At 38.6% G+C, this 27423-nt stretch overlaps 1 protein-coding gene across 33 annotated transcripts in view; it reads left to right on the top strand.

Moving 5' to 3' along the window:
• The window catches only part of sorbs1 (sorbin and SH3 domain containing 1), a 202451-nt gene that overhangs the window by 107039 nt on the left and 67989 nt on the right, over nucleotides 1-27423 (top strand). For 11 of the 33 annotated variants that reach the window (XM_031906750.1, XM_031906734.1, XM_031906748.1 and 8 more), the window contains exons 1-7: nucleotides 9925-10024; nucleotides 14432-14490; nucleotides 14751-14819; nucleotides 17904-17999; nucleotides 22667-22780; nucleotides 25030-25056; nucleotides 25145-25260. In XM_031906750.1, coding sequence (XP_031762610.1) covers nucleotides 9978-10024; nucleotides 14432-14490; nucleotides 14751-14819; nucleotides 17904-17999; nucleotides 22667-22780; nucleotides 25030-25056; nucleotides 25145-25260 — 528 coding nt within the window. In that variant the 5' untranslated portion in view covers nucleotides 9925-9977. Of the gene's footprint in view, nucleotides 1-9923; nucleotides 10025-14431; nucleotides 14491-14750; nucleotides 14820-17903; nucleotides 18000-22666; nucleotides 22781-25029; nucleotides 25057-25144; nucleotides 25261-27423 lie in introns of those variants that run through there. The other 22 variants (XM_012966789.3, XM_012966812.3, XM_012966790.3 and 19 more) reach the window with 9 other exon arrangements.

Genomic DNA, 27423 nt, shown 5'->3' with positions numbered 1-27423 from the left:
ATTTAAAATGTTGTTGCTTGTTAAAGTAAGCATTCTGATATTTTCTTGTCAATTTTGCTAGTTCTAAAATTCTCACTTGGACACAATCTTCCACTGAGCTCTTTTAGTTTGCCCCCTAGCCGTCAGAATGTTTACTATCAGCAATGTATTAGCCATATATATTAGTCATTTTGCCTTAGGGAAAGTATGTTGCAGTAATCAAAAGAGCTGACATATGCAGTTTAGGAGTTCCTTGTTAGAATAAAATATGTTTAATATCTCCAGCAACAATTGCAACTAGTGGCCAATGCGATTCTCACTGGATGTTTCTCTTTTGTTAAGTAGACTACTGATGCTGTAGAGCAGGTAACATTTTTCTAAACACTATTGCTTTAATTATCTATCCTTCAGATAGACTACAGCTTCCAGCATGCCCTAACACTTTTATGATATGCAGTATTATGGTGGTAGGTGTAGTTTAGCAACATTTTGGTGGAATAACACCAGAATCTTTATGTTATCTTTAGGTATGCTGGTAATAAATATTCACTGGGAAAAATAAGCAAATATAAATGCATATAAAGTGCATATAAATATAGTATATCTTCTCTTTACATATAGTATGCTCTTATCATTTTTACATTTATCTTCTTATATACATTTGACCATAAGGCAGCCATATTTCTTAGCTTTGTTTAAGAAAAAATGGCAGCGATCATGCCTGCTGTCTCTTCCACTTATAAACGAGATACCCTAGAAAGACTGTTCTATTAGCTGTGCCCTCATATTTTCTGTCGGTTTTAGAGGTCATAGTTAAAAATTACTAATTTGAAAAAGGGAATATTTTCCCTTAAAGGATTGTCTGAGTGACTCGTGCGACCCCTGCCCCCCCATGTGCCCGTGATATGTACCATCCATAGCAGGACGCATTTTTACAAACATGAAAGGGAAGAATGTGAGTGCCTGGAAAGTAGAATCCACATTGTAGAAAGCTCAAGGCAGAGGATGCTTGCAGATATATCTAGCGCTACATAAAGCACAAGTCATCAGCCACCAGGACATTTAATTATTCTACCCAATGAACAGGGTACCCCTTGACAGACAACATTTTCCTGTACAACTTGACATGAAACCCTGTTCCAACCATTATGTACCAGCAATATTTTCAGCTGTGACTTCTTGTAGTATAAGTGATAGCCCAACACACTGTTTGTTCGGTTTTCAGAAGTGTGAAACCTGAACAATAATCTGGCCAATAAATGAAAAACACATATTAAGATACTCACCTCAACATGGCTTAGTTATCATCAAGTACAGTTACTTTCTTACAAAGAAGTGTGGAAGCAAAAGACATAGCTCTGTCCATTCACTTGCTAATGTGACCTAACATGTATGTTTGCCCTTAGTTTGTGTGTCAGCACAGAGCCAGAGTGGTACTTACCGGTAGTTCTTTAATTGGCAGTGATTACATATAGGAAAATCTAATGGGGCATATTATTTCATAAGTATATTTTTCATTAATAAAACTACTATATACGAAACAGTATTCTATACATGAGCTGTTATACGTGAGATTTTGTATATATTACATAGACCTGCAGTGTTAAGGGGTATAGTTACCTTTTAAGTTCCACTACTGTAATTGATACCTTAATGCTGAGCTACAGGTTTGTGGACCGTTTGTACAAAGGACTTTCTGTCAGCGAGCCTTCAACTGTAGCTATTGTTGTACTTCTACATCGACAGGGGCAAAGTTTATTCATCATTTCTGTCAAAAGGTAGCCATGTGTATCAGACAAACACCATGTGTCCCTACCCATCTCCTGTACCAACTGAAATAAGAGAAAACAATCCAGGCCGTTTATGAAGGGCAGGGTGAACCGTGCAATAACAGGGCAAAAACTATATATTTTGCACTTTTCAAGGGTGCAAGTCTTATCACTTCAGCTTTGATGCTATAAAGTGTTCTTGCACTTGCATCCAGGACATTATTTGATGACCCTTGTATTATCAGTCTTAGGGGCACATTCATTGAAGTACGACAGGTCCGATTACAAAAAATTTGTATTTTTTCTAAAGTTTACAACTTTTGCGTATTTTCTGCAATATTTTTGTTAATTTGCGGGACTTTTTCGTACTTTGCGACAGCAACGAGTACGAAAGTTTCAGATTCATTAAAGCTTCGGTATCGTGACTTTCCTTGGGCTAGGTTGGAGCTGCAGAGTGCCATTGAGCCCTATGGGAGACTTTCCTTGGGCCAGGTTGGAGCTGCAGAGTGCCATTGAGCCCTATGGGAGGCTTCCAAAATCATGCACTAAAGCTTCAAAGTCAGAAAGGTGTTTGCGCCGTTTATGATTGTTCGGATACAAAAATTTCGTAACTTTCGGATTGTACCACAATATTTTTGTCCAAGCACGATGCGGCTTTTTGCAAAATTAACAGACATCAGAAATGTACGTATTTAATATGAATTTTTGCAAATCGTACTCGTAATTCGTACTTTAATGAATCTGGCCCTTAGTATTTTAATTTATCAGCCAATCAGATAAATATTATTTGTTCATCCTTCGCTGTAGCCATATTACTAATTAACCTAATCTTTTGGTTGATCTACTGCCACATTTGCCTGTATGTTGATGGCTTTATGCTATTTGGTAATAATGCTCTGTAAATTCTTTCTTTTGATTTTTTTTTTCTCTATAGTTATGCCACACTGTCAGTGATGTCACGTGCCACTCACTGGGCAGTGAGATTTGAACTGGAGAGCCACTTGAAAAAATGGGTTGGCCAGTTCAAACCTGGACAGGTGCAACCTTACTCTATGTATATATTTGATATAAGGACAGTTGCTCATGGGCCTCAGCTTAAATAAGTAGGTTCTTTGCCCAGAAAATGCCCTGGCTAATTCATGATTAGAGAAAATAATACAGACTAGATAGGTCCTCTGCGCCCAGCCAAACCTCATGCATCAAACCCCCAGCAATAGAGCCACACTCTCAGCTAATGTGTTGCAGCAATTTTGCATTTTGTCTCGTGCTCCCCCCCCATATATATTTTTCAATAGAAAATAATATAACACCCTTTATAAAGTATAAGGTTATTAGACAGGATGGAGTCTCATGACTGTATGTATAGAGCAGGGATTGTAAACTTTGAGACAGAGACCCAAATATGGGTCTCAATTCTTTTATGGGAGGGTCTTTGTAATGCTCTTTCTATAAACAGTAGTATATTGGGATCAAGTATATTCCCAGGCTTAATCTGGGTGCATGAATATAATTTAAAGCAACTGTGATATAAAGGTTACGAAACTCTGTAACCTTTACAGAAGGTATATATAGTAAATAAGGTGTTAGTAATTTCTCATGAAGCCCTTTTTATAAGGAGGCATGCTATATAATTTTTCAGACTTTCCACGTCTATTGTTTATTATAAGCAAATGCAGTGGTATGTATGAGTCCATGTAACATTACACATCGTTTGCTTCCTGTTTCTGTTACTTTTCGTAATATTAGGGACAATAATAACAATGAACACAACACATCCCTCTACATGTGCAGTTTGGATATGTACATCTGGAATTGACTTTGTTTTTGTTAAAGTTGTTTATCGAAAATATTTTTAATAAGATTTATCTTTCATTGTATTTGAATTATGGAATATGCAAAAATGTGTTTGACTGTTAAAATGTAGAAGAGGAAGCAAAGTAAAGGATAGTAAGACCAAAAGGAAAAACCAGAAAACACTTACGGTAGGTTCTCGGGCACAGTGAGGCGAAATGCACCTACAAAACAATGTTTGCATTGAAACAATTTTGCTTAGATCTCTGAAGATGTGATGCTCAGCTGATGGGTTTTTGTGCCTGGCCCAGTGAACATTTATCCAATACTTGACATTGATTGTGGAAGTAGTTTTGAGCCAATAAACTTTCAGATTATTCAAGTGCACCCTATATGCTCCATAGACTCTACTTTTTCAGGTTTCTGTTTTTTCCATACCTGGCAGCTCGCAATCCAGCTTGTGTGAAATTGAATTAAAACCCTGTTGCTGTTGTAGCATGATCACAATCAGAAAACGTAACTACTAATTGTGTTGATCAATCAAATTGTTGTTGTAACCTGGAATGTTCAGCATTTCATGCATTGTGTGTAATCTTGATTGCAATTGTCTGGTTATATTAAAATGTGCATACATGTAAACTTATAAGACACCTTGAAATGTTGCAGCTATACAAATATAATCTCCTCATAAAACTCCAACATGTCGTGGTAGGGTTATAGCTAAACTTTTTTTATTCCCATATCCATACATACTGTATTAAAGCATTATAGGCGGTTGATTACTCATTCCTGGCAATCCTTTAACTTTTATGTTCATAGATTTTGTGACATCAGTGTTTATAGCTCAGCCGAGGGCCAGAATTTCTCTAGCATGCATGGTGGAGGGCCGCTAATGGAAGACAGTTTTGACCACTCCTCTTTTTTAAACCACACCCACTTTAAACCACACCCATTTTATCACTGGTGGTAGTGCAGCAAAAAAAACAAATGTTTGGTCCTCACTGCGGGGATATCAACTGTCATTCATATGTGAAAGAATTATATTATGTCATATTAAGACACACCCTTAAATCCATATGCCTCCTCCTCCCCTGTGGATAGAACAGCAACCCCCAGCACATAATGACATACCTTAGGGACCATTTAATGGCTATTTCCAACTGCTAACAAACTCCCAGGACAAACCCCTGCCAGGTTCACCTCCTATAGGCAGCATATGGCAGGCAGAGTATGGCACACACAGGCAGCACTCTGCCTGTCCTATGCTGCTTGTGTGTGCCATACTCTGCCTGCCCTATGCTGCCTGTGTGTGCCATACTCTGCCTGTCCTATGCTGCCTGGGTTTACCATACTCTGCCTGCCCTACCCTGCCTGTGTGTGTGCCATACTCTACCTGCCCTATGCTGCCTGTGTGTGCCATACTATGCCTGCCCTTAGCTGCCTGTGTGTGCCATGCTCTGCCTGCCCTACCCTGCCTGTGTGTGCCATACCCTCCCTGCCCTATGCTGCCTGTGTGTGCCATACTCTGCCTGCCCTATGCTGCCTGTGTGCGCCATACTCTGCCTGCCCTACCTGTGTGTGCCATATCCTCCCTGCCCTATGCTGTCTATGTGCCATACTCTGCCTGCCCTATGCTGCCAGTGTGTGCCATATACACAGGCAACATAGGCCAGGCAGTACATACAATGTCTGAAGTGAGAACAGGTGAACAATATGGGTGATTACAGCCTGAGCCAGAGGATGCAGGGATTAAAAGGTGTGAACAACAGAGGGGGATTACATTTTTAAACAATACAGGGGGGTTACAGCCTGAATCTGAGGTGAGAACCATGCAGGGTGCCAGTTAATCTCAGTACTGATACCATTTAAAATTTACACAAAGGTAAGCTGTCCGAGCAGCCAGACAGGTAGGGGGCCACACAGAGGGGGGTCGCGGGCTGCCAGTTGGACAGCACTGGTCTACATCATCTAACATTGGGCTCTGTGACTCCATCACTTCACAATAGAACAAACTGAGTGGCAAGTTGCATGACACTGTGAGCCTAAGGGGGTTGGGAAATTGTTTGAACAAGTACCTTGGTTACATTTCAACCTGTGGAATCGGGTATGTCTGTGCAAATGAAACCAAGCATCTGAATGAGCTCATGTCAATGAGGGCCCTATATTTTCCCTTTAAGAAATTGTATACTGACACCATCTGTGAACACATAAGTATATTTTGCTGCTTTATTCTTTCCGAGAGGTATCCTGTACTGGTGTTAATGGAGACTGCCAATGATAAACTACATCTCTGCATACACACAGCCTAATATTACTATCTGTTTAAGGCAACATGTGAATGGAAGGTAAACTCATTTTATAAATAGCATCCATTTTTCCCTTCCATCATAGCAGCTCTTAAAGTGTGATGTTATTTGGATTACATCTCTCCCTGTATACTAAATATACTTGTAAATAACATCTCATGCTTCACTGCAGAGAACGATGAACAATAAAATACATTCCATAAAGATGCTTTGAAAATGGAATCTATGAGGACAGTTCTGCCATAAAACATAATCTGGTTGCTGTGTTGTGATCGGTGGCAGTGAAAACAAGTCTCAGATCACATGATTCTTCATTCATATTTTCCACTTGGGAAGTGATTGATAGATTGCGGCATTCTTCAATGCTTAAAATATTTTCCTCCCTGCAAAACTCCTGGTGTGCTGTTGACACAATGCTACCATGCTAGTTAAAAATAAATATAGAGCTTGGAGTGGGCAAGAGAATTAGTTTGAAATATCTTTAAATATCTTTGTTCTGCAAGTTGGTGGCACAGTGACTAGCATCATTGCCATGTGTTTAATTCAAACCAGGGCACTGTCTTTGTTAGGAATATATGTTCTACCCATTTTTGTTTGGATTTCCTTCAGGTACTGTGGTTTTCCACCACAGACAAAAAACAGGTAGCAGGTTGTCTAACTTATGTGTGTTTATATGCTGCTATGGTAGGGGGTTGAAAGGAGGAGAGTGACATTTTGGGCGAAGACACATGGAGCTACTTAAATAGACAATGCTGATCATTTACTGATAACTGTCTCAACATGTGTTTTAGCAAAGGCAATTCTCAGTATTGTATATGGCAGGGTATTTTTTGGCGTTTAGTAGCCGTGAAAAAGTAGCTGTAACTAGTAGCTCCATGTGTCTTCACCCTTTAGTTTGGGAAGCTACCAGTAGAAGTCTTCCCACTGCTCAGTCCCATGCAGCTACACAGTCTCTAACTGAACTGCTGGATAATGAGACTGACCACATGATATTAGTGTTAGTTTCAGGTTCAGAGGTTACATATAAACAGAAGAATCTGACAGGTTGTTGACTGGTTTGCGTGGGTGTTTCCTTTCTATAACATTAAACTCCCAACTGCTGAGTGTCTATACGCCCAAACTATTTCAAAGACATCTTGTTTACAAATCCTACTTGATCTATCCTAATGGGACTCTAATCTCATTGCCCACTGTGCAGCAGATATTTATACTTACAGAGTGGCGTAGGGCTGTGTGACATCTAAATGTGCTCATTTGAACCTCTTGGAGACAAGCCGTCATAAGCCTGTTTACAAACTGAGGACAAGGCGTTCAGTAGATGTAAATTGAATCCTCCCTTTTAAGGAATGTGTCACCTGGCCAACTATTTCTAAAAGTGCTCAAATGATACAGCAAATTCTGGAATATTTTTTTTCTTTAGAAAAAAACAGTATTAAATAAGAGCAGATATTTTTGGATATCAAAGCTGTGGTATCTTCTGGACCCCAAACTGATTTTTTTTTCTTGCTTACATCCTTTTTCTTGCTGGTATCCACCTGTTTTTTTACTTGATTTTTTTGTGCAGTTGGGGTTATGTAGACAAGGTACATAAACAACTGAATTTCCAGAATTATGTATAATTTTATATTTTTCATGCAAACATACCTAATTCCACTGAGAAACCACAAGAGTGTCTCTGTGCTTGCTAGGACCAGTTTCCCACCCCCTTTTGGACATATTTTATTTTTGCGTCACAGGACTAACATGTTTCTTTCATTATGTAAAAAACACTTTCATCTCCTTTAAAATGTTGCAGCTTTCTCTATATATATATAATTTTAAACTTTTAATGTCACTTTTTAGCAGTATACTGCCATTTAATTCCAGAGGCATTCTAATGAAGATCTTTAAAAGAATCTTTAGCAAATGTCGACAGCTAAAGAAAACACAGGAAATTATCACATTGTCAGAAGTTCATAACTACATTTCAGATAGGTGTTATTTGCTATTACTAAGGTTGCCATCCAGCCTGTATTTCACCAGCTGAGTTTGGGGCTAGTATTAGAAATTCACTGGATGTACTTGCCACTATGTATAATACCCTGTCCTTTCTCTGGCTAAAAAAATCTTCATTAAGGCCACAAAACTGCATATACTAATCTATTAAATATTTTTGGTTTCAAACCTTCCAGCTTAATTTATTATTAATGATGTAGAGAAACCATGGTGTGTCAGCCACTTTGCTCTATTTGCAGGGGAATCCAGTATAGCAAATAAATACTCCAAATATATCTCTATCTGCCCTTCAGGCCAAACTCCCTTAGCTCATAACAAGGTTACTGATAAACAGAAACTTGTAAGTGTAATAAACACCCTGCTATAGTTGAGTGGGGAAGGGGGGTGGGTATCAAGGTCATCAAATAAGCAAGGGCTGTGACACACGGGGAGATTAGTCACCACGCGACACATCTCCCTTGTCCCGGGCAACAAATCTCCCTGAAATGCCATCCCACCAGCTAGAATGTGAATCACTGGTGGGATGGCATACGTGGCGCCGCGATTTGCCGAAGTCGCAGAAGTTTCCTCTCAAGGCAACTTCCACGACTTCGGCAAATCGCTGCGTCGCGTATGCCATCCCACCGGCGATTTACATTCTAGCCGGTGGGATGGCATTTCAGGGAGATTAGACGCCCGCGACAAGGGAGATTTGTCGCGCAGTGACTCATCTCCCTGTGTGTCATAGCCCTAAATGTCGCCCAAACTGGCCTTCATGCCAATCACTTGGGCCCTGTCCTGTGGTTTCAGAACATCTGGCACCCCATGCCAATCACTTGGGCCCTGTCCTATGGTTTCAGAATATCTGGCACCCCATGCCAATCACTTGGGCCCTGTCCTATGGTTTCAGAACATCTGGCACCCCATGCCAATCACTTGGGCCCTGTCCTATGGTTTCAGAACATCTGGCACCCCATGCCCAGCACTTGGGACCCTGTCCTATGGTTTTTGAACATCTGGTCTAACCTGATATGTGAGTAAATAATCAAACTGGGAAGACTTTATATATTACAGGGCCACTATTACATTACTACATTGCGTAAGGGACCATGTTTTGAAGAAAAGCAATTATTAAGGAATTGTAAAGAATTGGCAGCTCCTTCTGATTCTTCAATGCACACAACAAGCTGTGGTCACATAAGTTATAGTTTGCTTCAAGGAAATGAATAAAAATATATAATAACCAGAATTATTTTTTAATTATAAAATACACTTAACTTACACTATACTGAAAAACTACTTTTTCTGGTACCTATAAGTTCTTGGTCTTTGCTTTTCTGGCCACCTGGGATTCATCCTTCATGCGATTTCATTGTTTTACCTACATGCTTACCAACTGAATTGCACAAGGAATTTCCTATGCGAATAGGCTATTGCCCTACCTTGATGGACATTATTGGTGAACTGGAATTTTCTTGGGCACATAGTAATGGGAAAATGTTATGGAAGAAAATATAAAAAAATGTTTAGACTAATACCAGACAGGACTAATTTCTGGCCTGTGGTTAAACGTGGTTAAACGTTTATCCGCAGCCCGGTTTGGCATTATCCTTAGGTTGTGTAGTTAAGGTGCCTGGCAATGCAGGAAGACTGGTAGCTTGTGTTGAGCAACAACTGGAGAGCTTTGTACTTTTTTGTGATCTAATCTTTTTTCATGAATAGTCCCTTATGATGCCGGTTCCTAGGACAACTGCCATTTCTGATCATCCCTAAAACTAGCCCTAACAAAGGTCACAGAGGAGGCTTACCTTTTTTGCTATCCCACAGAGCTTGTATTATTTATACAGATCTCTTTTCTCATGTATGTTGTGGTCGGCTACATTAGAGAGAGGTTATTATTGAAAGATATTTTACACCTTTTTTTCCCTTTCGTCTGTTTGATGTTAACGTCAAATGGAATGTTATGCTGCTGAAAGGGCTGGTGCATTGTAAAGCAGCCAGTGACATCACTAAGAAACAAAGCTAATTTAAGCTTCAAGGAGGGTGGGTACGGAGTAGATATTTAAATGTACAGAGGGAGGAGAAGCTTGTCAAAGACACTTTTCATTTTGTGAAGCTCAGACGTTTTCTTTAAACTCGCGGTTAAATAGTTTGAAACATGCGGCACAAGCAGATCACAACCTTTAAAGAGGAGTATATCGAAAGGTAAGGATCTGGAATGAAGGAAATTAAACTTTGCTTGTCAAATACAGAGCTTTTTGACTCAGGAATGTCTCCATACTGCAATTCTTCTTTAAGAAGATATGTTGCAGCTTATCATGGTGCAGTGTTTCCTAATGGTGACAGTCTATATTCACTTTCTATGTGGATGTTGTGGTTGCTGGGAGTTTTAATTGAAGATCCTTCCATATTGCAATGTCTAGATCTGTGATTAACACTAAGTTTGCTTAACGGAACAGTCAATAAACAAGACCAAGTGGGTTTTCTGATCAAAGAAAGTCATAGAATTACCTGAAACAAGTGCTAAAATTGCGTGATCCTCTTGACATCACACAGACTTCACATTAAAACAAACTCTTTAATCATGTTAATACCCCTGTGTTGTAGCCTTAAGAGAGACTCCTATGACAGCTGTGTAGCAGTTGCAGTTGTGGTGTGGTTCACAGATGTTTGTTAGATTAGCATGTGGTAAGTGCTAAACAGGCCACTGAAACATTTCCAGATTTGAAGAGTAATATGTGTTGCATTATTAGGAAAAAAAAAGGCAGTCAAAATCCATAATGTTTAACGATAAGCATGTTTTGTGTTTGGTTTTAGTAGGTGATGTTGTTAAAAAGACCTAAAAATATATAACGCTTTGAATTCTTAGAGATCTTCTTTCATAGTTCTTTGTTTTGACTTGGCTGCCTTAAAGAAAGCAAATCTCCCCTTTATTGAAGTAAGTTAGCAGTACTGAACGACTGCATGTACCACTGTGGGTATCAGTTGGTCATAACTTTTTGTAATTTTTGTTCAGGGTCATTGCCCCGCAACAACCAAAAATTGTTTCCCTACGAGGCTACATTGGTTATTGTTATTTTTCACTGCTTATCTTTTTATTTATGTTTTCAGCTATTCACTTTCCAGTCTGTCATTTGAACCTCTACCTGGTTGGACCCTAGCAACCAGGTAGCTGGCAAAAATCCAAACTGGAGACCTTCTGAGCAAAAAGCTAACTAATTCAAAATCTAAAAATGATAAAAAAAAATGAAAAACAATTGTATATTGTCTTAAAATGTCTGTCTACACCATGCTAAAAGTCACATTTTATTTTTGTTGAAACTGCATTTTTTCAATTGCAAATTTCAGTTATTCCTATGCCAGGTTAGGGCAGCTTTTAGACACGTTCATATGAATGTTCTTGTTTTGCTTGCTGGGAAACAAGTCATGTCCATCATGCTTCCTATCTCTGTGTCATATTTACTATGCTTCCTATACCAACCCCTGTAATATCAGCACATATTTTCAAGCTTTCACAGGTTGACTTAACTACGGATGATTGATTATTGTACATTTATTTATTTGAGCTTAGAGGACTTTGATCTTATGGCTGATGATTATTGCAAGTGCTGGTATGGAATTTACTATCAGAAAAACAGCATTGCTATTCTGTCTGCATAAGCATTTTTATATGATAAGACAGTATCTTGTATCTAATGTTACCTGAGCTATCATAAATCATAATTTTGATATTTTAAAGGCATGGTTCACCTTTAAATTAACTTTTAGTACATTCTGAGACAATTTGCAACTGGTTTGCTCATTTTGTCTCTACATAGAGAAGAATACCTAAACTGGTGATACTTCTTCAAATCGCTTATCGCTCCGAATCGCCATGAGATCCTTTTTCGAGCGATTTTACAAAGAAAGCATTGTCATTCAAAACTATTGGAATCGCTGAAAGTAAAACCAACTAGGTGTGAAGTTGCTGCGATTTCCCCATTGCACTGAATGTAATTTCTAATTGTGGGAGAGGAATATGACACCTTTGTGGGAAATAGAATCACTCCGTTGTGGAAATCTGTAGTAATTGCTTGTTAGGAAAATATGAGCGACTTTTAAAAATCGCAGCGACAAAATCTCCCCATGGGACATTAGCCTAAATGGTGACTTTCTATTGCATCTTACAGCAGCCCCACTGGCATTTGCCAGAACCAGATTGCCAGTCCAGGCCTGGTTGCAAGGTTCCAGTATACCCTAGCTACCAGACTGTGGTTTAAATGTGAGACTCGAATATGAATAGGGGAGAGGCTTGAATAGAAAGATAAGTAGCAAAAGCAGCAATAACAATAAAACTGTAGCCTTACATAGAAATAGATTTTTGGCTGCTGCGGTCAGTAACCCCAAAATGACAGCTAGAACGAAGTAGAGGACAATTTTAAAAGTATAAAAAAATTAGGGTAAATTGAAATCTTGTAATTAGGGTAAATTGAAATGTTGTTAAGTATATAACATATTATAATGGAAATTGGAACCATTGTGAGGAATGTTGATTTACAAGCTAGTGTATTGTGGGTTCAGAATATTTTTTTGCAGGGGGCCCACAGATTGTCTTATTCCCCTGCTAATAGCCTTAAGGCACTGTGCTCCTTGACGTCTTATCCAAAACCCCAGTTCCCAAGAACTCCAGATATATTTCATACCTGTGCCAGAATAATTTTATTGGAACAGGGATTCTTAACCTATTTGTCCCCAAAATGGGCTATGCACTATCTCCCTAATTACACTGACAGAGAACTTAACATATCTGTATGAAAATGTTCATGTAATTTTAAACAAATCAAGATATTCAATGATCATCAGCAACCTGGGAGAAGTGACTTTAGCTTTGCTAATCACGCTATCATAATTTGCTGACTTGGAAATGAGCAATGCAAAAGAAACTTTGTCTGCCCAGACTGCACATGAGCACAATTAGCAGCATATTACTTATCTACCTGTAAATATTACAATATATTTTTTGTGTAAAGGCACTTTATAATGTAGCATCTAGCTGATTGGCTTATTGGGTTGATAACTGTAATTGTTATTATAGTAATTACTTATCCAGCAACTGTTATTGAATCTTAAAAAACAAGATAATAGGTTTTTTTTTCCGCTTTTCTTGCCGAGTTAAATGATGGTACTCCAAAGCCTTAAACTGGCCGTATTCACAGATAAAACTATATGAAGCTGGTGCATCAAAGAAAGTCCCTTGTACACTAGGGGGCCCATTTATCAATGTACGATTACAAAAAAAAATATTTTTTCTAACTTTTAGAACTGTGCGTATTTTCTGCCATTTTTTTCCGTGACTTTTTCGTACTTTGCGACAATTTGTGCGTCAAAATCGTATTTGTTGCAACGAGAATGAAAGTTTTGGATTCATTCAAGCTTCGGTATTGTGACTTTCCTTGGGCCGGGTTGGAGCTGCAGAGTGCCATTGAGTCCTATGGGAGGCTTCCAAAATCATGCACTGAAGGATCAAAGTCAGAAAGTTTTTCGTACCGTTTACTATCATTTGGATACGAAAATTTCAGAACTTTCGGATCGCACCACAATATTTTTGTACGACCACGATGCAAAATTTTTACGCACATCAGAAATTATCGGATTTAATACGAATTTTTTTCTATTGTACTTTTAAATGTCCGAAATTCGGACTTAAATCAGCTTTATATCGAACTTAAATCAGCCCCTAGGTGTCCATATGGCCCCTGGCCAATCGATTAGATATTGCATGTATTATATGGTCGCCCTAAGGTTTTTTGGAAGTAATTTAGTATGAATTAGGTGTCCACTATGCTCTTTTTTGTGGTTGAATCGATACTGAAATGGACCTGTTGGTATGATTTGCTTTTCCATTCTGACTGTATCCTGCCCGGTTGCTAGGTTCATTGACCCTAGAACCATCAGACATATTTTTGTACTGTACAGGAGAAGGCCTGTATAGAAAGCTATGTAGTTATCTGACTGTGACTAGGAACTGAAGGGAAAATGTTCTGTTTCATAAATATTGTGTGTTGGTTAAAACATTTTTGAGAGACACCCATTTTAATTTGTGGAACAGGGTTCCATTTGCACTAACGTTGGTCCTGAATTTTTTTTTTAAAAAAAATGAAATAGTTCAACACAAATTGGTTGAATTGTTCAGTAGAATTAGCGATATTCTTGAAGCTTGTCATAGGCTGGTTTGAATATATGGCTGTTCTTTTCTTGAATGCAAGTAGCATTGTAAATGTATTCACTGATCCCACCTACCCAAAGCCAGTGATATTTTCAAGCTGTTCCTGAAGGCACTAAATGTAAGATGATAGGTCCCCCTTCTGCTTTATTTCTACGTTGAGAACGGCCAGACATAATTGCGTGACTTCATATCCTCTGATATTTTATAAGCAAGTGTATATTTTTATGAGCCTGGTGCCTGTGAAGTCAAGGACACCATAAATGGGAATAAGATCGGAATAAGGCCCAGGAAGTTCTCTTTAAAAATATTTAGCATACCTTCTGGCTTATGGAAGATGATGTGATGACTTATGCTGCAGTTTGGCCCCTAATAAACATTTCTCTGGTCTCTCTTTTGTCTTTAAACAGAAACAACCAGAAGCAAAGTCAATTACTGAAGACCAATACAGCTCCCATAATGAGTTCTGGTAAGTTAGTAATGTGACATGTACAAACAGTGTAGAACATTTATTCTAAGATTTCTAGAATTAACCCTCTATGTGCCAGGGATTGTACAATTGCAGGTGCTCCTATAAAAGTATCAGTGTGCCAACTGTGTAGATTCTACGGTTCCATGTTACACTTTTATCTGGGCTAAGTCTGGGTTAATTGGTTATCAGCCATCCAGTTCCGTGTCTTATATTAGAAATTTAGCATCTATTGTAATTAGGTTTCTTCTGTTTTTCAGAGAATGAAGTAAGCATATCAAATAACGTCGTCAATGGAGTGACCCCAAGGTGCAACATGCCAGAAAAAGGTGGGGCTTGATTTTTACATATCCTTGTTAAATCTGATCTCTCAAGATTACCAATTGGCCCAGCACATCACAAGGCTGTAATTTTTTATAGTCATAGCTAGCATTTGTTAGAATTAGATTTTTCTTGCACTAATGGGATTATTAAATAAAAACGTGGTGAGTTTATCATTTCTTTTTCCATATACTATAAACTATAATATTTGTCTGGTCAGCATATTTCTTTTCTGTTCATCTTTATACATGTGATTGGCAACTCCTATACTTCCTTCCCTGAGAAATTTAAATGGCACTTGGGTACTTGTACTAGTATGAAACTTGGGTCCACTCTGACTACATTATCGTATTTGGAGGTATTCTTATTGAAATATGTAGCAAAAGCACCCCAGGATCATAGAGTAGGGATGTTCCAAGCATATATTATGAGTTCACTAAAGGAAAAATAAAGAAATACTATACCACAGTAACAAATGGTTGTGTTTTTCCTTAAACATGTGGTGAATTGTAAGCACTTGGGAAATAACTTTAGCAGTGCTTGTTAGTATTATAAAAGAATCCCAACCTTCTATTTTAAAAAAGTACAACTTGAACTTGATATTACTTAATATTAGATCAGCCAAGAATATAGCAGGTCCTATTATAAACGGGCCTAACCCAAGTCTACGTCACTGTGTCAGTTATATTTAGTTTTGTTCCTTGGCATTCATGGCTGTTGTGCTGTTATGTTTTCTTTTGTTGTGCTCCTTATTAGCAAGCCATGTACCCCTTCAGCTAGGTTGTTGTAATTTATAACATTTTAAGGCCATATTAAATGAATATTACATGTATACAGGCTGTTTATATGTGTTACTCATATCAGGCTCTCTGTTGCAATTGCACTACAGTTAAATATCCACATATACAGTATTTACTCATCTCAACACAGATAGGCTGGAGGGCATGGTAACACTTAGGATTCACTTCTATAAATGAGCTGTTAAATTGTTTGTTGTATCTCTGTGCTAGATTTAAATTTCCATCTAGGTTTGTCAAAATGCCAAGCTGAAAGCATAAACTACAAAGTTACATTACATAATGTTTAATCGCACAAAGTTTAATTGCCCTATTCACATAATTGTGTATTACTGGCAATTATTGAAGTGTAAATTAAAATCTTCAATTTACACTGTGACAGTTACTGCTCTAAGATGTTACTGAGCCTGCCTAATAATGGAGATTACTTTGTGGCCTACCAGACAATGCCACCAGGACCCACTCGCACAACAATTAGATGAAGACAATGTCAAATGGTATAGACATTATGTTAGCTTAGCATAAAAATAAGACATGGCTGATGGACGTTGTTCCGAACCTCACTAGTGCCTGGGCTCACTGGGAGATCCTCTGGTACACTGACATGCCAGTACAACCATGTATTGTTTAGAAGGTGCTGTAGTTCCTTTGTGGCGCCCAATCAGCAGATTTTAAAGCCATAAAAATGTTTGATGAATGGCTCCGTTATACTATAATAGACAGAAACTCGGTGCCTCTCCCATTAAAGCAAAACTAAAGCCTAACTAAAAAGTAGAGCATAAATGTTGTACATTATGTTTTGGGATTGTGAACCAACCCAAGGCGATCGCAGTCCTTTAGAAGAGAAGGTCTGTGGCCCTAGTATCTACCCATCTCTCTATATGAAAAAAAAGGAAACTTTGCTCATGCCAAAATGTGCCCAATGGCTAATATGGCACTAAGTGTTACAAGCATGAAACTGGTGTCTAAAGCACCCATACTTAGTAACTATGGTTTGTAAGTAAGTAAGATGAGACTGAAGTGATTTCTGACCATACAGTCACTAAAATCTTGCTGGGATTAAACAAAGTAGGATATTTCCAAGCCAAATGACAGAGAGTCCATGATTTGGAAATCTTCTGTTGTGACAGGTACCCTGTTTAATTCCAGTTCACAACAAAGAAGCATGAGTTACAAAGTCTATTCTAAATGCTTTATATCAAACCTTTTTATCAACCTTTATATCAAATTTTGTTCTCTGTGGAGAAGGGAAATAACAACAAAGAGAACAATAACCATTTGCATGGAAACTGAGGACATAGCTGGTTTCAGGTTTAGTTTATTCTGGCCCAACACATTCTGCCCGCCACTCTGATAACTTTACTTATGAACAGGTCTGACTTGTTCTCATGTAGTGACACTGCACAGTGGATTAACTGTATATTGGTTTACCGTCTCTCCCAGCAGTTTCCTTATCACAAAGTAAAGGTGCAGGTGAAATAAACTGCAACCTGTCTTATGAGAAATTGCACACGTGGTGCCCCATATCTCACTTTCTATCAGAGTTTGGCTGTTGGAAGATGCTGGGATTTGTAGTTTAGCAACAGTTGCAGATCCCTGCTGAAGAAACTGTCCCTCTAGTAGATCTTTAAGACATTGCAATCCACGGTTCTTTACTTTCTATTACAAGAATGGTGAGTCCCTCTTGTTACCAGCAAAGGGAAAAAGTAAAAAATATCTGCTTTTATCTTTTTTAGCTACTGTCAACCTTTATTTATATTAATATATCAAAGCATAGGGCATTCCATTTTGCCTGTATAATTTTATTGTGTTATATCATATTTTTTGCCGTAGCTGAGGCATTTTCCATAAGAAAAATGACAATCCTATAAATACCAATATGCAGATAAGGATTTTACTGTGCATACATAGGTATTCTGCATGAACCAGCCTTATGCTCATGGCACACAAGGACTTCCATGCGAAAAATGCCAAAATCCACTGATGCCATCTGTCACTGGCTAAAATGGAAATCCAAATGACACCAATGGTACAGTGGCCAGATATCCATTATAGTCGGTGTGCATTGACTAACCATTGTAATAAAATGTTTTGCTACTATGCAGAAGATATACTAAAAATGTACTCTACTTGCTTTAATTGTATATACACAAAGGAAATCTTTATATTTGGAGACAGCTAATGCCTTGTAACAAAATAATCTGGAATTGTTGTTGCAATTTGCAGCTGATAGAAAATTTCTCTTGATTTTGTTTTGGTTTTGGGGACACACTCTTTACACTTTTGTGTTTGCAGCAGATGATTCTCCCTTAAGTGTACGTTCAGTCTCTGCTGTTAAAATCATTCCGGTGAAGACGGTGAAAAGTTTTCCCGATCTTGTTCCGACTGCAGGTATATGTTTGCCATAAGATTAAGTAATGTGCCTTGTTTGTATCCTGAGTCAGCATTCAGATCACATTACCCTAATTTGATTTGCTTGCTTTTGTACGACCTTTGCCATAATCATTAAGCTTGCTTTATGCTGCGAGCATACCTCCCAACTGTTTCCATTTAGTCTAGATCTGTAGACCCAAATGGGGTAGGGATTACAGGAAAGTGCTTGGGATTTAAGGGAATCTGGGGTATAGCTGATGTAGATGAGGTTTGTGGTCTAAATTATCCCAATTTTTAAGTTGGGAGGTATGTGCAGAATACATAAAATCATAATGTGCTGATTTTGAGTACATTGGGGATTTTTTTTAAGTCTGATTATATTTTCACAGCATTTGCATTAGTTTTCATCAGATCCTCAGATAAATGTTGTGAGTTTTGTTTCAGGGCTTTCCATTTGTTTTCCATTGTACAACAAAGGAAAAAATAGGAATTTACATTTTACTGCAAATAGATTAGCCACATTAGAGCCACCTAGAACCTAGATTTAGCCTGCAGAAAGAATTCTAGAGCCCTAGAAGCTTTCTCTGTTTGCTTAAGATTGCAGCTGCCATTTTAACTTGGACTTCATATCTTCCTACTGTATAGCTCTGGCCTTTAAAACTCAGATTACACATTCCTAAGGGAGGGGGGAGTGAGTTTTATGAATTCTTATGGGAGGAGGGAGAAGGGAGCATAAGAGAGGAAAGAGCTGATCAGACTCAGGCCCCAGGAATAAAGGACTTTTCTGAGAGAGGAAGTCAGATACCCAAAGAACATGTTTACAAAAAAGGAGACCAGAAATGCTGTGTTTCTTTTGATAGAGGACTCAGTGCAGCTTTTCTGTGAGTGCTTATGGCTGTATTTACATAGACCTTTCTGATAAAGCTTGCTTAGTTTATACCTTTCCCTATTCTTTAACTAGATCTTGTCTCCTGAAATAACTGTCAGTGTGCTAGTTTCTTTTATATCTCTGTAGCTTTTTCCAAATAAGTTTAAATAACAAAAAACAATCACAATCCCATGAGAATTATCTGTTGAGGTCTCCTTCACAATGAGGCACAGTGTGATAGCACTGCCCCCCTTTTGGGGCCCACTAATAGTTGACAATTGAATTATGTAATTTCCTATAAATATTGCCAGGAAGTAATGCATGAATCTGGTGGCAGCTTTCTTATAAGTCAAGTAGAGGCTTTTTACTTTTTTCTGCCACTTGTCCCATTGTTATTCGGCAATATTTGTGGGCCAAATGATCAAATTTAACCAGCGGGCATAGGTGTTGTTGGACCGAGGACCATATTAAGAAGCCACTGTGGTCCTCGATCTGACGGAAAATCAAACCTGCACGATCGAGATCTGCCCAATTTTAAGCCACATCTCGGTCAGGTAGATAATCTGCCAAAATGGTCTAAGGGCCATGGTAGACGGGGAGATTAGTCGCTGCATGACACATCTCCTTGTCGCGGGTGACTAATCTCCCCGAAATTCCTTCCCACCGGCGCAAATGTAAATCGCCAGTGGGATGGCGTACACGGCGCCGAAAGGAAACTTTGGCGGTGGCATATCGGGGAGATTAGTTTCCGCGACAAGGAAGATTTGTCGCGGGTTACTAACCTCTCCTTGTGCCACAGCCCTAAAGGTCCCAAATCTGCAGCTAAAATCTGCCTGTGTATGGCCACCTTTAGTGGGAGTGTAGTTGTAGTGTCAGTGTCGTGTAGTGAATGAAGGCAGTTTCAGACCCTGCTGCTAAAGCTGTTAATAAGCTTTGAAATCCTACCAATGTTATTTGCACATGGGATTGTGTGGTCTGAACTTGTGGGCTTTAAAAGAACAATTTCTTTATACCGCCTGCTGTGTGTCCAGCTTCAGTGAATAACAATTGTAATGTTATCACACTGACTTGTTTTAGAAGCAATATGTTAAGTGCAAAAAGATCGTATGGCACTCATGTAGGCAATGGATTTTAAAGCAAGGGATTTCTTTTGATTTTAACAGTTAGTTAATGTATAATATTGAATCTTCTTTGTGCACTTGAACTCTGCATGTGTGACTTTAAGCTGTTTTACAATATCAGCAATTATATCAGAATAATGGAACTGAACAATCAGTTTCTGGCCAGTTGATGGTTCATTTGTGTTTGTGTCTCTAAATAATGCATCCAAACCCAAATGTTCAGTATGCTTCTGAATCATTTGCACAATGAACATGCCACTTAAGTTGTGGGTTCCTTATGCAAAGCCTGTGGATACTGCCAATGTATAGCTTCAATTCATTGTGATCACATTTTTTTTTTTTAATTTTTGAAATTTTTATTGGGTTTTATGTACAATCCAAACAAGCAATAGACATAGTCGAGCATTGGTTCAAGGATAATGAGAAAAAGCATAGTGAATATCACAGAAAGTGGTTTGACGATGCTATCTATTATACATAATAAAATTGTATTAGGGAAGAGACTGTCCGTTGTTGTGTATTGCTTATAGCTGTTGGATTGAGTTAAGGTAACCGGGGAAGGGAGGGGGGAAAGGGGGTATCAGACAGAAGGAGCGTCAGGTGTAGAGTATGTGATCGCATTTTATGTAAGTGTGATGGAGAGTAACATGTTTCTATGTTTATCTTATACAGGATTCCCCCTCCATCCCATATTCTGTGCTTTTGTGCCCTTAGCTCTGCTTACACGATTTCACTTGTGATAATGTTGACATATGGGTTTCACCAGGGCCATAACATTGAGTCATTTTTGCCTTAATCCATTTCTCTCTCATCATTCTTGTGTCTTCTTGAAGTTTTTGCATTGGCATTGATGTGCATCTTCACGAATATAACCTTTAAACTAACACTGCATTTTTTAAATTATTTAAATTTCCTTAACACTAACTATAAATATTAAAGAGAATTTGTGAATTTTGTTGTGTATAGTAAGTGGTTTCAGATGAATTGCAAGAAAAGTCACAAAAGCAAATAAATGCAAACAAAGTTCCTTATTGATATACAGTGGAGGAAATAATTATTTGACCCCTCACTGATTTTGTAAGTTTGTCCAATGACAAAGAAATGAAAAGTCTCAGAACAGTATCATTTCAATGGTAGGTTTATTTTAACAGTGGCAGATAGCACATCAAAAGGAAAATCGAAAAAATAACTTTAAATAAAAGATAGCAACTGATTTGATTTGAAATAAGTTTTTGAACCCCTACCAACCATTAAGAGTTCTGGCTCCCACAGAGTGGTTAGACACTTCTACTCAATTAGTCAACCTCATTAAGGACACCTGTCTTAACTAGTCACCTGTATAAAAGACACCTGTCCACAGAATCAATCAATCAAGCAGACTCCAAACTCTCCAACATGGGAAAGACCAAAGAGCTGTCCAAGGATGTCAGAGACAAAATTGTAGACCTGCACAAGGCTGGAATGGGCTACAAAACCATTAGCAAGAAGCTGGGAGAGAAGGTGACAACTGTTGGTGCGATTGTTCGAAAATGGAAGGAGCACAAAATGACCATCAATCGACCTCGCTCTGGGGCTCCACGCAAGATCTCACCTCGTGGGGTGTCAATGATTCTGAGAAAGGTGAAAAAGCATCCTAGAACTACACGGGAGGAGTTAGTTAATAACCTCAAATTAGCAGGGACCACAGTCACCAAGAAAACCATTGGAAACACATTACACCGCAATGGATTAAAATCCTGCAGGGCTCGCAAGGTCCCCCTGCTCAAGAAGGCACATGTGCAGGCCCGTCTGAAGTTTGCCAATGAACACCTGAATGATTCTGTGAGTGACTGGGAGAAGGTGCTGTGGTCTGATGAGACCAAAATAGAGCTCTTTGGCATTAACTCATTTTGCTTTGGGGGTGTTTTTCTGCTAAGGGCACAGGACAACTTATTCGCATTAACGGGAAAATGGACGGAGCCATGTATCGTGAAATCCTGAACGACAACCTCCTTCCCTCTGCCAGGAAACTGAAAATGGGTCGTGGATGGGTGTTCCAGCACGACAATGACCCAAAACATACAGCAAAGGCAACAAAGGAGTGGCTCAAGAAAAAGCACATTAAGGTCATGGAGTGGCCTAGTCAGTCTCCGGACCTTAATCCAATAGAAAACCTATGGAGGGAGCTCAAGCTCAGAGTTGCACAGAGACAGCCTCGAAACCTTAGGGATTTAGAGATGATCTGCAAAGAGGAGTGGACCAACATTCCTCCTAAAATGTGCGCAAACTTGGTCATCAATTACAAGAAACGTTTGACCTCTGTGCTTGCAAACAAGGGTTTTTCCACTAAGTATTAAGTCTTTTTTTGTTAGAGGGTTCAAAAACTTATTTCAAATCAAATCAGTTGCTATCTTTTATTTAAAGTTATTTTTTCGATTTTCCTTTTGATGTGCTATCTGCCACTGTTAAAATAAACCTACCATTGAAATGATACTGTTCTGAGACTTTTCATTTCTTTGTCATTGGACAAACTTACAAAATCAGTGAGGGGTCAAATAATTATTTTTTCCTCCACCGTATATATATATTTATATTTAGAACAGAAGTTAAGCTATAGAACTTATACAGTAATGCAGGAGCAGCATGAAAAGCTACCAACTACAATGAAGTAGAAGAGAGTATTGTCTTGATTTCTGTTTTTTTTATATTCTATGTAGATGTGAATCCTGGTAAGCTTTGTGCAGGGAAAGGAGCAGTCACTCTGCGGACCTCCCCAGTGCAACTGGAAAGTCAGAAAAATACTACAACACTGGACATTGAACTCTCTCCATGTAAGCTAGAAACAAAATTGCGACACTAAGGGGTGTTTTTATTAACATTGGAGACAAACATCACCAGTGATGCTACCCATAGCAACCAATTAGTTGCTAAAAAGTTAGAAATCAAAAGCAAAAATCTGATTGGTTGCTATGGGCAACATCACCAGTAATGTTTGATTCCAGTATTAATAAATAGACCCCCATGAAGGCTTATTCTGAATAGTATCAATAAGGTATATGAAACCAAGAATGCTGAATGATTGACTCAGATAGGATAAACTGTGACTTACCAATATATCTGTGACTTGGTTCAAGGCAAAGTATGGAACTCTTTCACCAAACTGGACATAAGTAGGCAGCATCATGTATTATTCCTTTAGAGATGGATTCAACTGTCAGGGTTGATATTGTTATGTGGAATCTGTACATCAGGGAATAGAGGCAGAAATTTAAATTAATTCATCCTGTTCCTTTCCTTTCTGGTAGCTTGATTATGGGGTGGGGGCATTTTTGTGGCATGAGTTAGAACTTTGCATACCCACAGAAAGCTTAAATGTTAAATAGGATTGAACCCAGGGGGAGTAATGTACTTCTTGTGTAAGTAGTGGCAGTGTTCCTACGGCTCTGGGGCTCTTGCCTATTTTTATTTACCTTTGGGGCAAATATGACATAAGGGTAAACTCCCCCTTCCCCCACAAAAAAAGTAATCCTCTTGTTCTGTTCTAAATCCTTTCTAATGTCAGTGAAATGTCAACAGCTTTATTGGGAGAGCACCAATGGTCATTGATTGGTTTAATGAGACAAAACACTGTAACACCATATAACATAAGAATTGCAGTCACATAACAAACATTAAAGGAAAACTATACCCCCGGAAGGAATGCTTAATCAACAGATTATTATATTATGTTAAGTGACCTATTAAAGAATCTCACCAGACTTGAATATATATATCAGTAAACGTTGCACTTTTACATCCTTTCCCTTGATCCACCATTTAGTTATGAACTTTAGTGTGCTCCCTCAAGAAATAATGCAGCTCTAACTGCAACAGGAAATAGTGTGGGAGTAAAAGACAGAACTCTGTCCATTCATTGGCTGATGGGGCCTAGCATGTATGTGTGCCTTGGCTTGTTTGTGTGCACTGTGAATCCTATGATCCCAGAAGGTGGCCCTTAATTCTTAAAAAGGCAATTTTCTATTTAGGATTACCCAATAGCACATACTACTAAAAAAGTATATTTTTATGAAAATGGTTTATTTAGATGAAGCAGGGTTTTACATATGAGCTTGTTTATGCAATATATTTTTATAGAGACCTGCATTGTTTGGGGGATAGTTTTCCTTTAACAGTGATGGGAGTTTCTGGAGCATACCTGAGAGATTTTTTAACACCTCAAAAGCAACAAATAAAGATATTTCTGAAGGATTACTAATTGTTCCTCCCTGTAGTAGATGTTACAGCGTGTAGGGTCACTGAAACTGTTCTGGTTTCTTGTGATGCAGTATCCTTTTAAGAGATGCTTTATTTTGGCAGCTACATGTAGCATACACGTCAGATTTATTGCTGTCACTATACTCCATAAAAACCTCTGAAGATGTATAATTACAGAAGGAGTGAACTGTATTCCTATCTCATATTTACAGGTATTTGTGCTATATTTCCAAATATGTCATGTGCTTGATGTATTTAAAGATGTGGTGGGAAGGATACATTGGCATCATATTAATGTAGGGCTCACATATCACATATAACAGGCAATTCTATTGTAGCATCACTACATGTAGTGGTGGATGGATATGTGCTAAGTATTCAATTAATAGGGCTAAAGCCACTTTCCCCTATCCAGCCCCTTGTCCTAGCACCCTTCTGTTTCCTAGAGTTCAGGACCAAACACATACTCCATGTCCAGACATTTATCATAGGTTTTTAAAAATCCATTTGTAACCTCCATACATTTTGCAGAATGAGATTCACATCATGTTCACAGCTTTCCAACTACTCAATTGTGTTTTGCTTTTCAAACGAGGAGAGTAAATGCACAATCCTTTCTTTATTTCACTGAAAGAATTCTTTGTGTCCAGAAAGGTCAAAAACTCTGGGACAGGATCTGCCATGGCAGTTACTATGGCACTTTGCATTAACAATCCTGTTTTCCGTCTCTTCGCTGCTAGAAGCTTTCAGCTATCAGTGGAGTGATGTTTTCTGGATGTTTAACACTTTGTTTTGTTTGCTCTTATGTATTCGCTGAATTGAAAAGATGATGTCCCAGCTGAAGATGTGACAGGTAAGAGAATTTTGACTCAATCCCTAGGAACAGCTGTAGCTGCATTGCTACAAATATATGAGCATTAAATTTTGCTTGGTCTGTTTAGATGATGACAGGCCTCCATCAGTAGCTGAGTCCAACGGAGATTCCCAGCACTCATCCTTAGCAGCTAAAGGCTTTCGGAGTGTGCGCCCTAATCTCACTTTTGACAACAAGTCACAGGTAGGAATTTTGTAATGGTATTGTCATTAGCATGCAAAATATAGTCATTTTATGTTTTCATAGCTTTATAGTTTATAGATTACAATTAAACAGCTTGCTTGGAACTGTAGTTTAGCAAAAACTGCAAAAAAAATTTCTGGGGGTTATTCCTTTTACGGCCTAAAACTTTGCACAACTAAAACTGTAAAACTTAAGTGTCCGTTACATTATTATATTAATGCAAGAATATGCTGAGCTGAGTCAAATTCTGCATTATTATACAGCTGTAAAGGGGCAGTTGCAGAATGACTGTGTTATATGAAAAATTGACAAAGGATGGCAAATAATATTCTAGTGCTTAGAGCCTCTAAAGCAGTACTTTGGAGTTCATTTGAAGTCAGTGCCCCCCATTAGTTCATTACAAGTTTGCAGATATGTGAACACATTGTTTGTATGTGACTTCAGCCTGGGCTTCTAGAGGAATCTTGGAGAGAAAATGCACATTCTCCCCAAATCTCAACTTAAGTGACCCTGACTGGGCCACTTTTCATTATATTTCTCTGTGAACAAAGACGGGAATCATACAGAAATGGGACGTATATTCAGGTTCTAATCCTTCTTTCTTTCCACTTAATGTTTGGAACATTTGATCGAAAAATTTGTAAAATGACTGTTTCATCTAAAGTTTGATCTAACACTGAAAGCAAAAAAATCTGACACAAAGAAAAAAAACATGATAGAAATGTTCCCATACTGAGGCAGATATTACATCTTGTTCATACATGGCTTGAAGCTGAGATCAAGGGGTTAGTTATTTTATATATTTATATTATATGCTCTAATAGCTCTCTGCTGTTTTCTTCTATAGACTTGCATGTTTGGTTGATATGTGTCTAGTGCCTTGTAGGTTAAACCAAAATGAGAGAATTGGTCAAGCATCTGAATACTTCTTTTACAGATGGTGGAGCAGGGTGCAAAGTGCAAAAATAGGTGCAAGGCACCATGTTTTTTTTCACTTTTCAACCACCCCCTATGCAATATACAACTGCATCAGTATAGTCCAGATTTCTCGAAGCACCATACGTTGAGGGACACCAAAACTGTAAAGAATAGAGGTGAATTTAGTATCACCAAGTCATTTCTCATATTGGGGATTATCAGGAAGTTGGATAATCACTGAATGAAAGGTTTGATGGCCTAACCTTTGCGCCGGGGGTCCATTTGTCACTGTAGTATAGATTAAACTTATGAGTAAATGCAGGACAGTGCCGAGGGCATACTCTAGGCAGGGACCAACAATTGTGCCCCTGAGACATGTCTTCTGAAATCCCACATTGCAATTGCGTTGTTATTTGTTACACAGTCAGCTACCCTGTATCTATATCTACCCCTTCTGACCCATGAGCTGCTGACACCTGAATATCTCTGGAAACTTTCTAGCAGCTAGAATTAAGCTGGCCTTACATATCTAGGTTTGGTCAGTTTGGATTGATTCCAGCCATGTACCAGACAGCTGGGTATGTAAATCAGCTTGTGGGTAAGTTTTGATGGATCAGATTGTCAAAGCGTCAATGTTTTGTCCAAACTAAAAAATGTCATCTGCTGTTGTGCGATGTTATCAGGTGCTGTGTATGTTGTGTATCCACAAAAGGGAGCTGCAGCTTCTCTTTGCATTGTGATGTTAGTTTGGGCAGACAGCCCAAACAGTAGAATTTGGCCATCCTTACGTATGGCAGTATGGTTTCTGTCTACTTCGCCCATGGTCCCATAAGTCAAATACTATGGATGTTTAGCCATTGTGGTGTGAGTGCATGCCTCAAATGATTTTGTATTTGGTCTTATCAGTAGTCTCATGCATCATATGCTTAGGGCAGTTTGTCTTTGTTGGGTAGTGTTTTGTGTTTTTCATCGTTTGCTATGGGTGGGTTGGGGATCAGTGACTGCTACCAGATAGATGATATGTAACACAGAAACAAATTTGTAGTATTATTACTAGGGATGCACCAAATCCAGGATTCAGTTCGGTATTCACCCAGGATTCTGCCTTTTTGGGCAGGGTTCGGATTCGGGCGAATCCAGTGTTAAATGTTCACTGCAAAGTTTACCGCTTCCGGATCCTAATTAGCTTATTCTGATTAGGATTCCGATTGGTATTCGGCCGAATCCCTTGGGATGGATTCTGGG

The sequence above is a fragment of the Xenopus tropicalis genome, chromosome 7, assembly GCF_000004195.4.
Source record: "Xenopus tropicalis strain Nigerian chromosome 7, UCB_Xtro_10.0, whole genome shotgun sequence".
Classification (NCBI taxonomy): domain Eukaryota; kingdom Metazoa; phylum Chordata; class Amphibia; order Anura; family Pipidae; genus Xenopus; species Xenopus tropicalis.
This window is presented reverse-complemented; position numbering and strand designations above follow the sequence as displayed.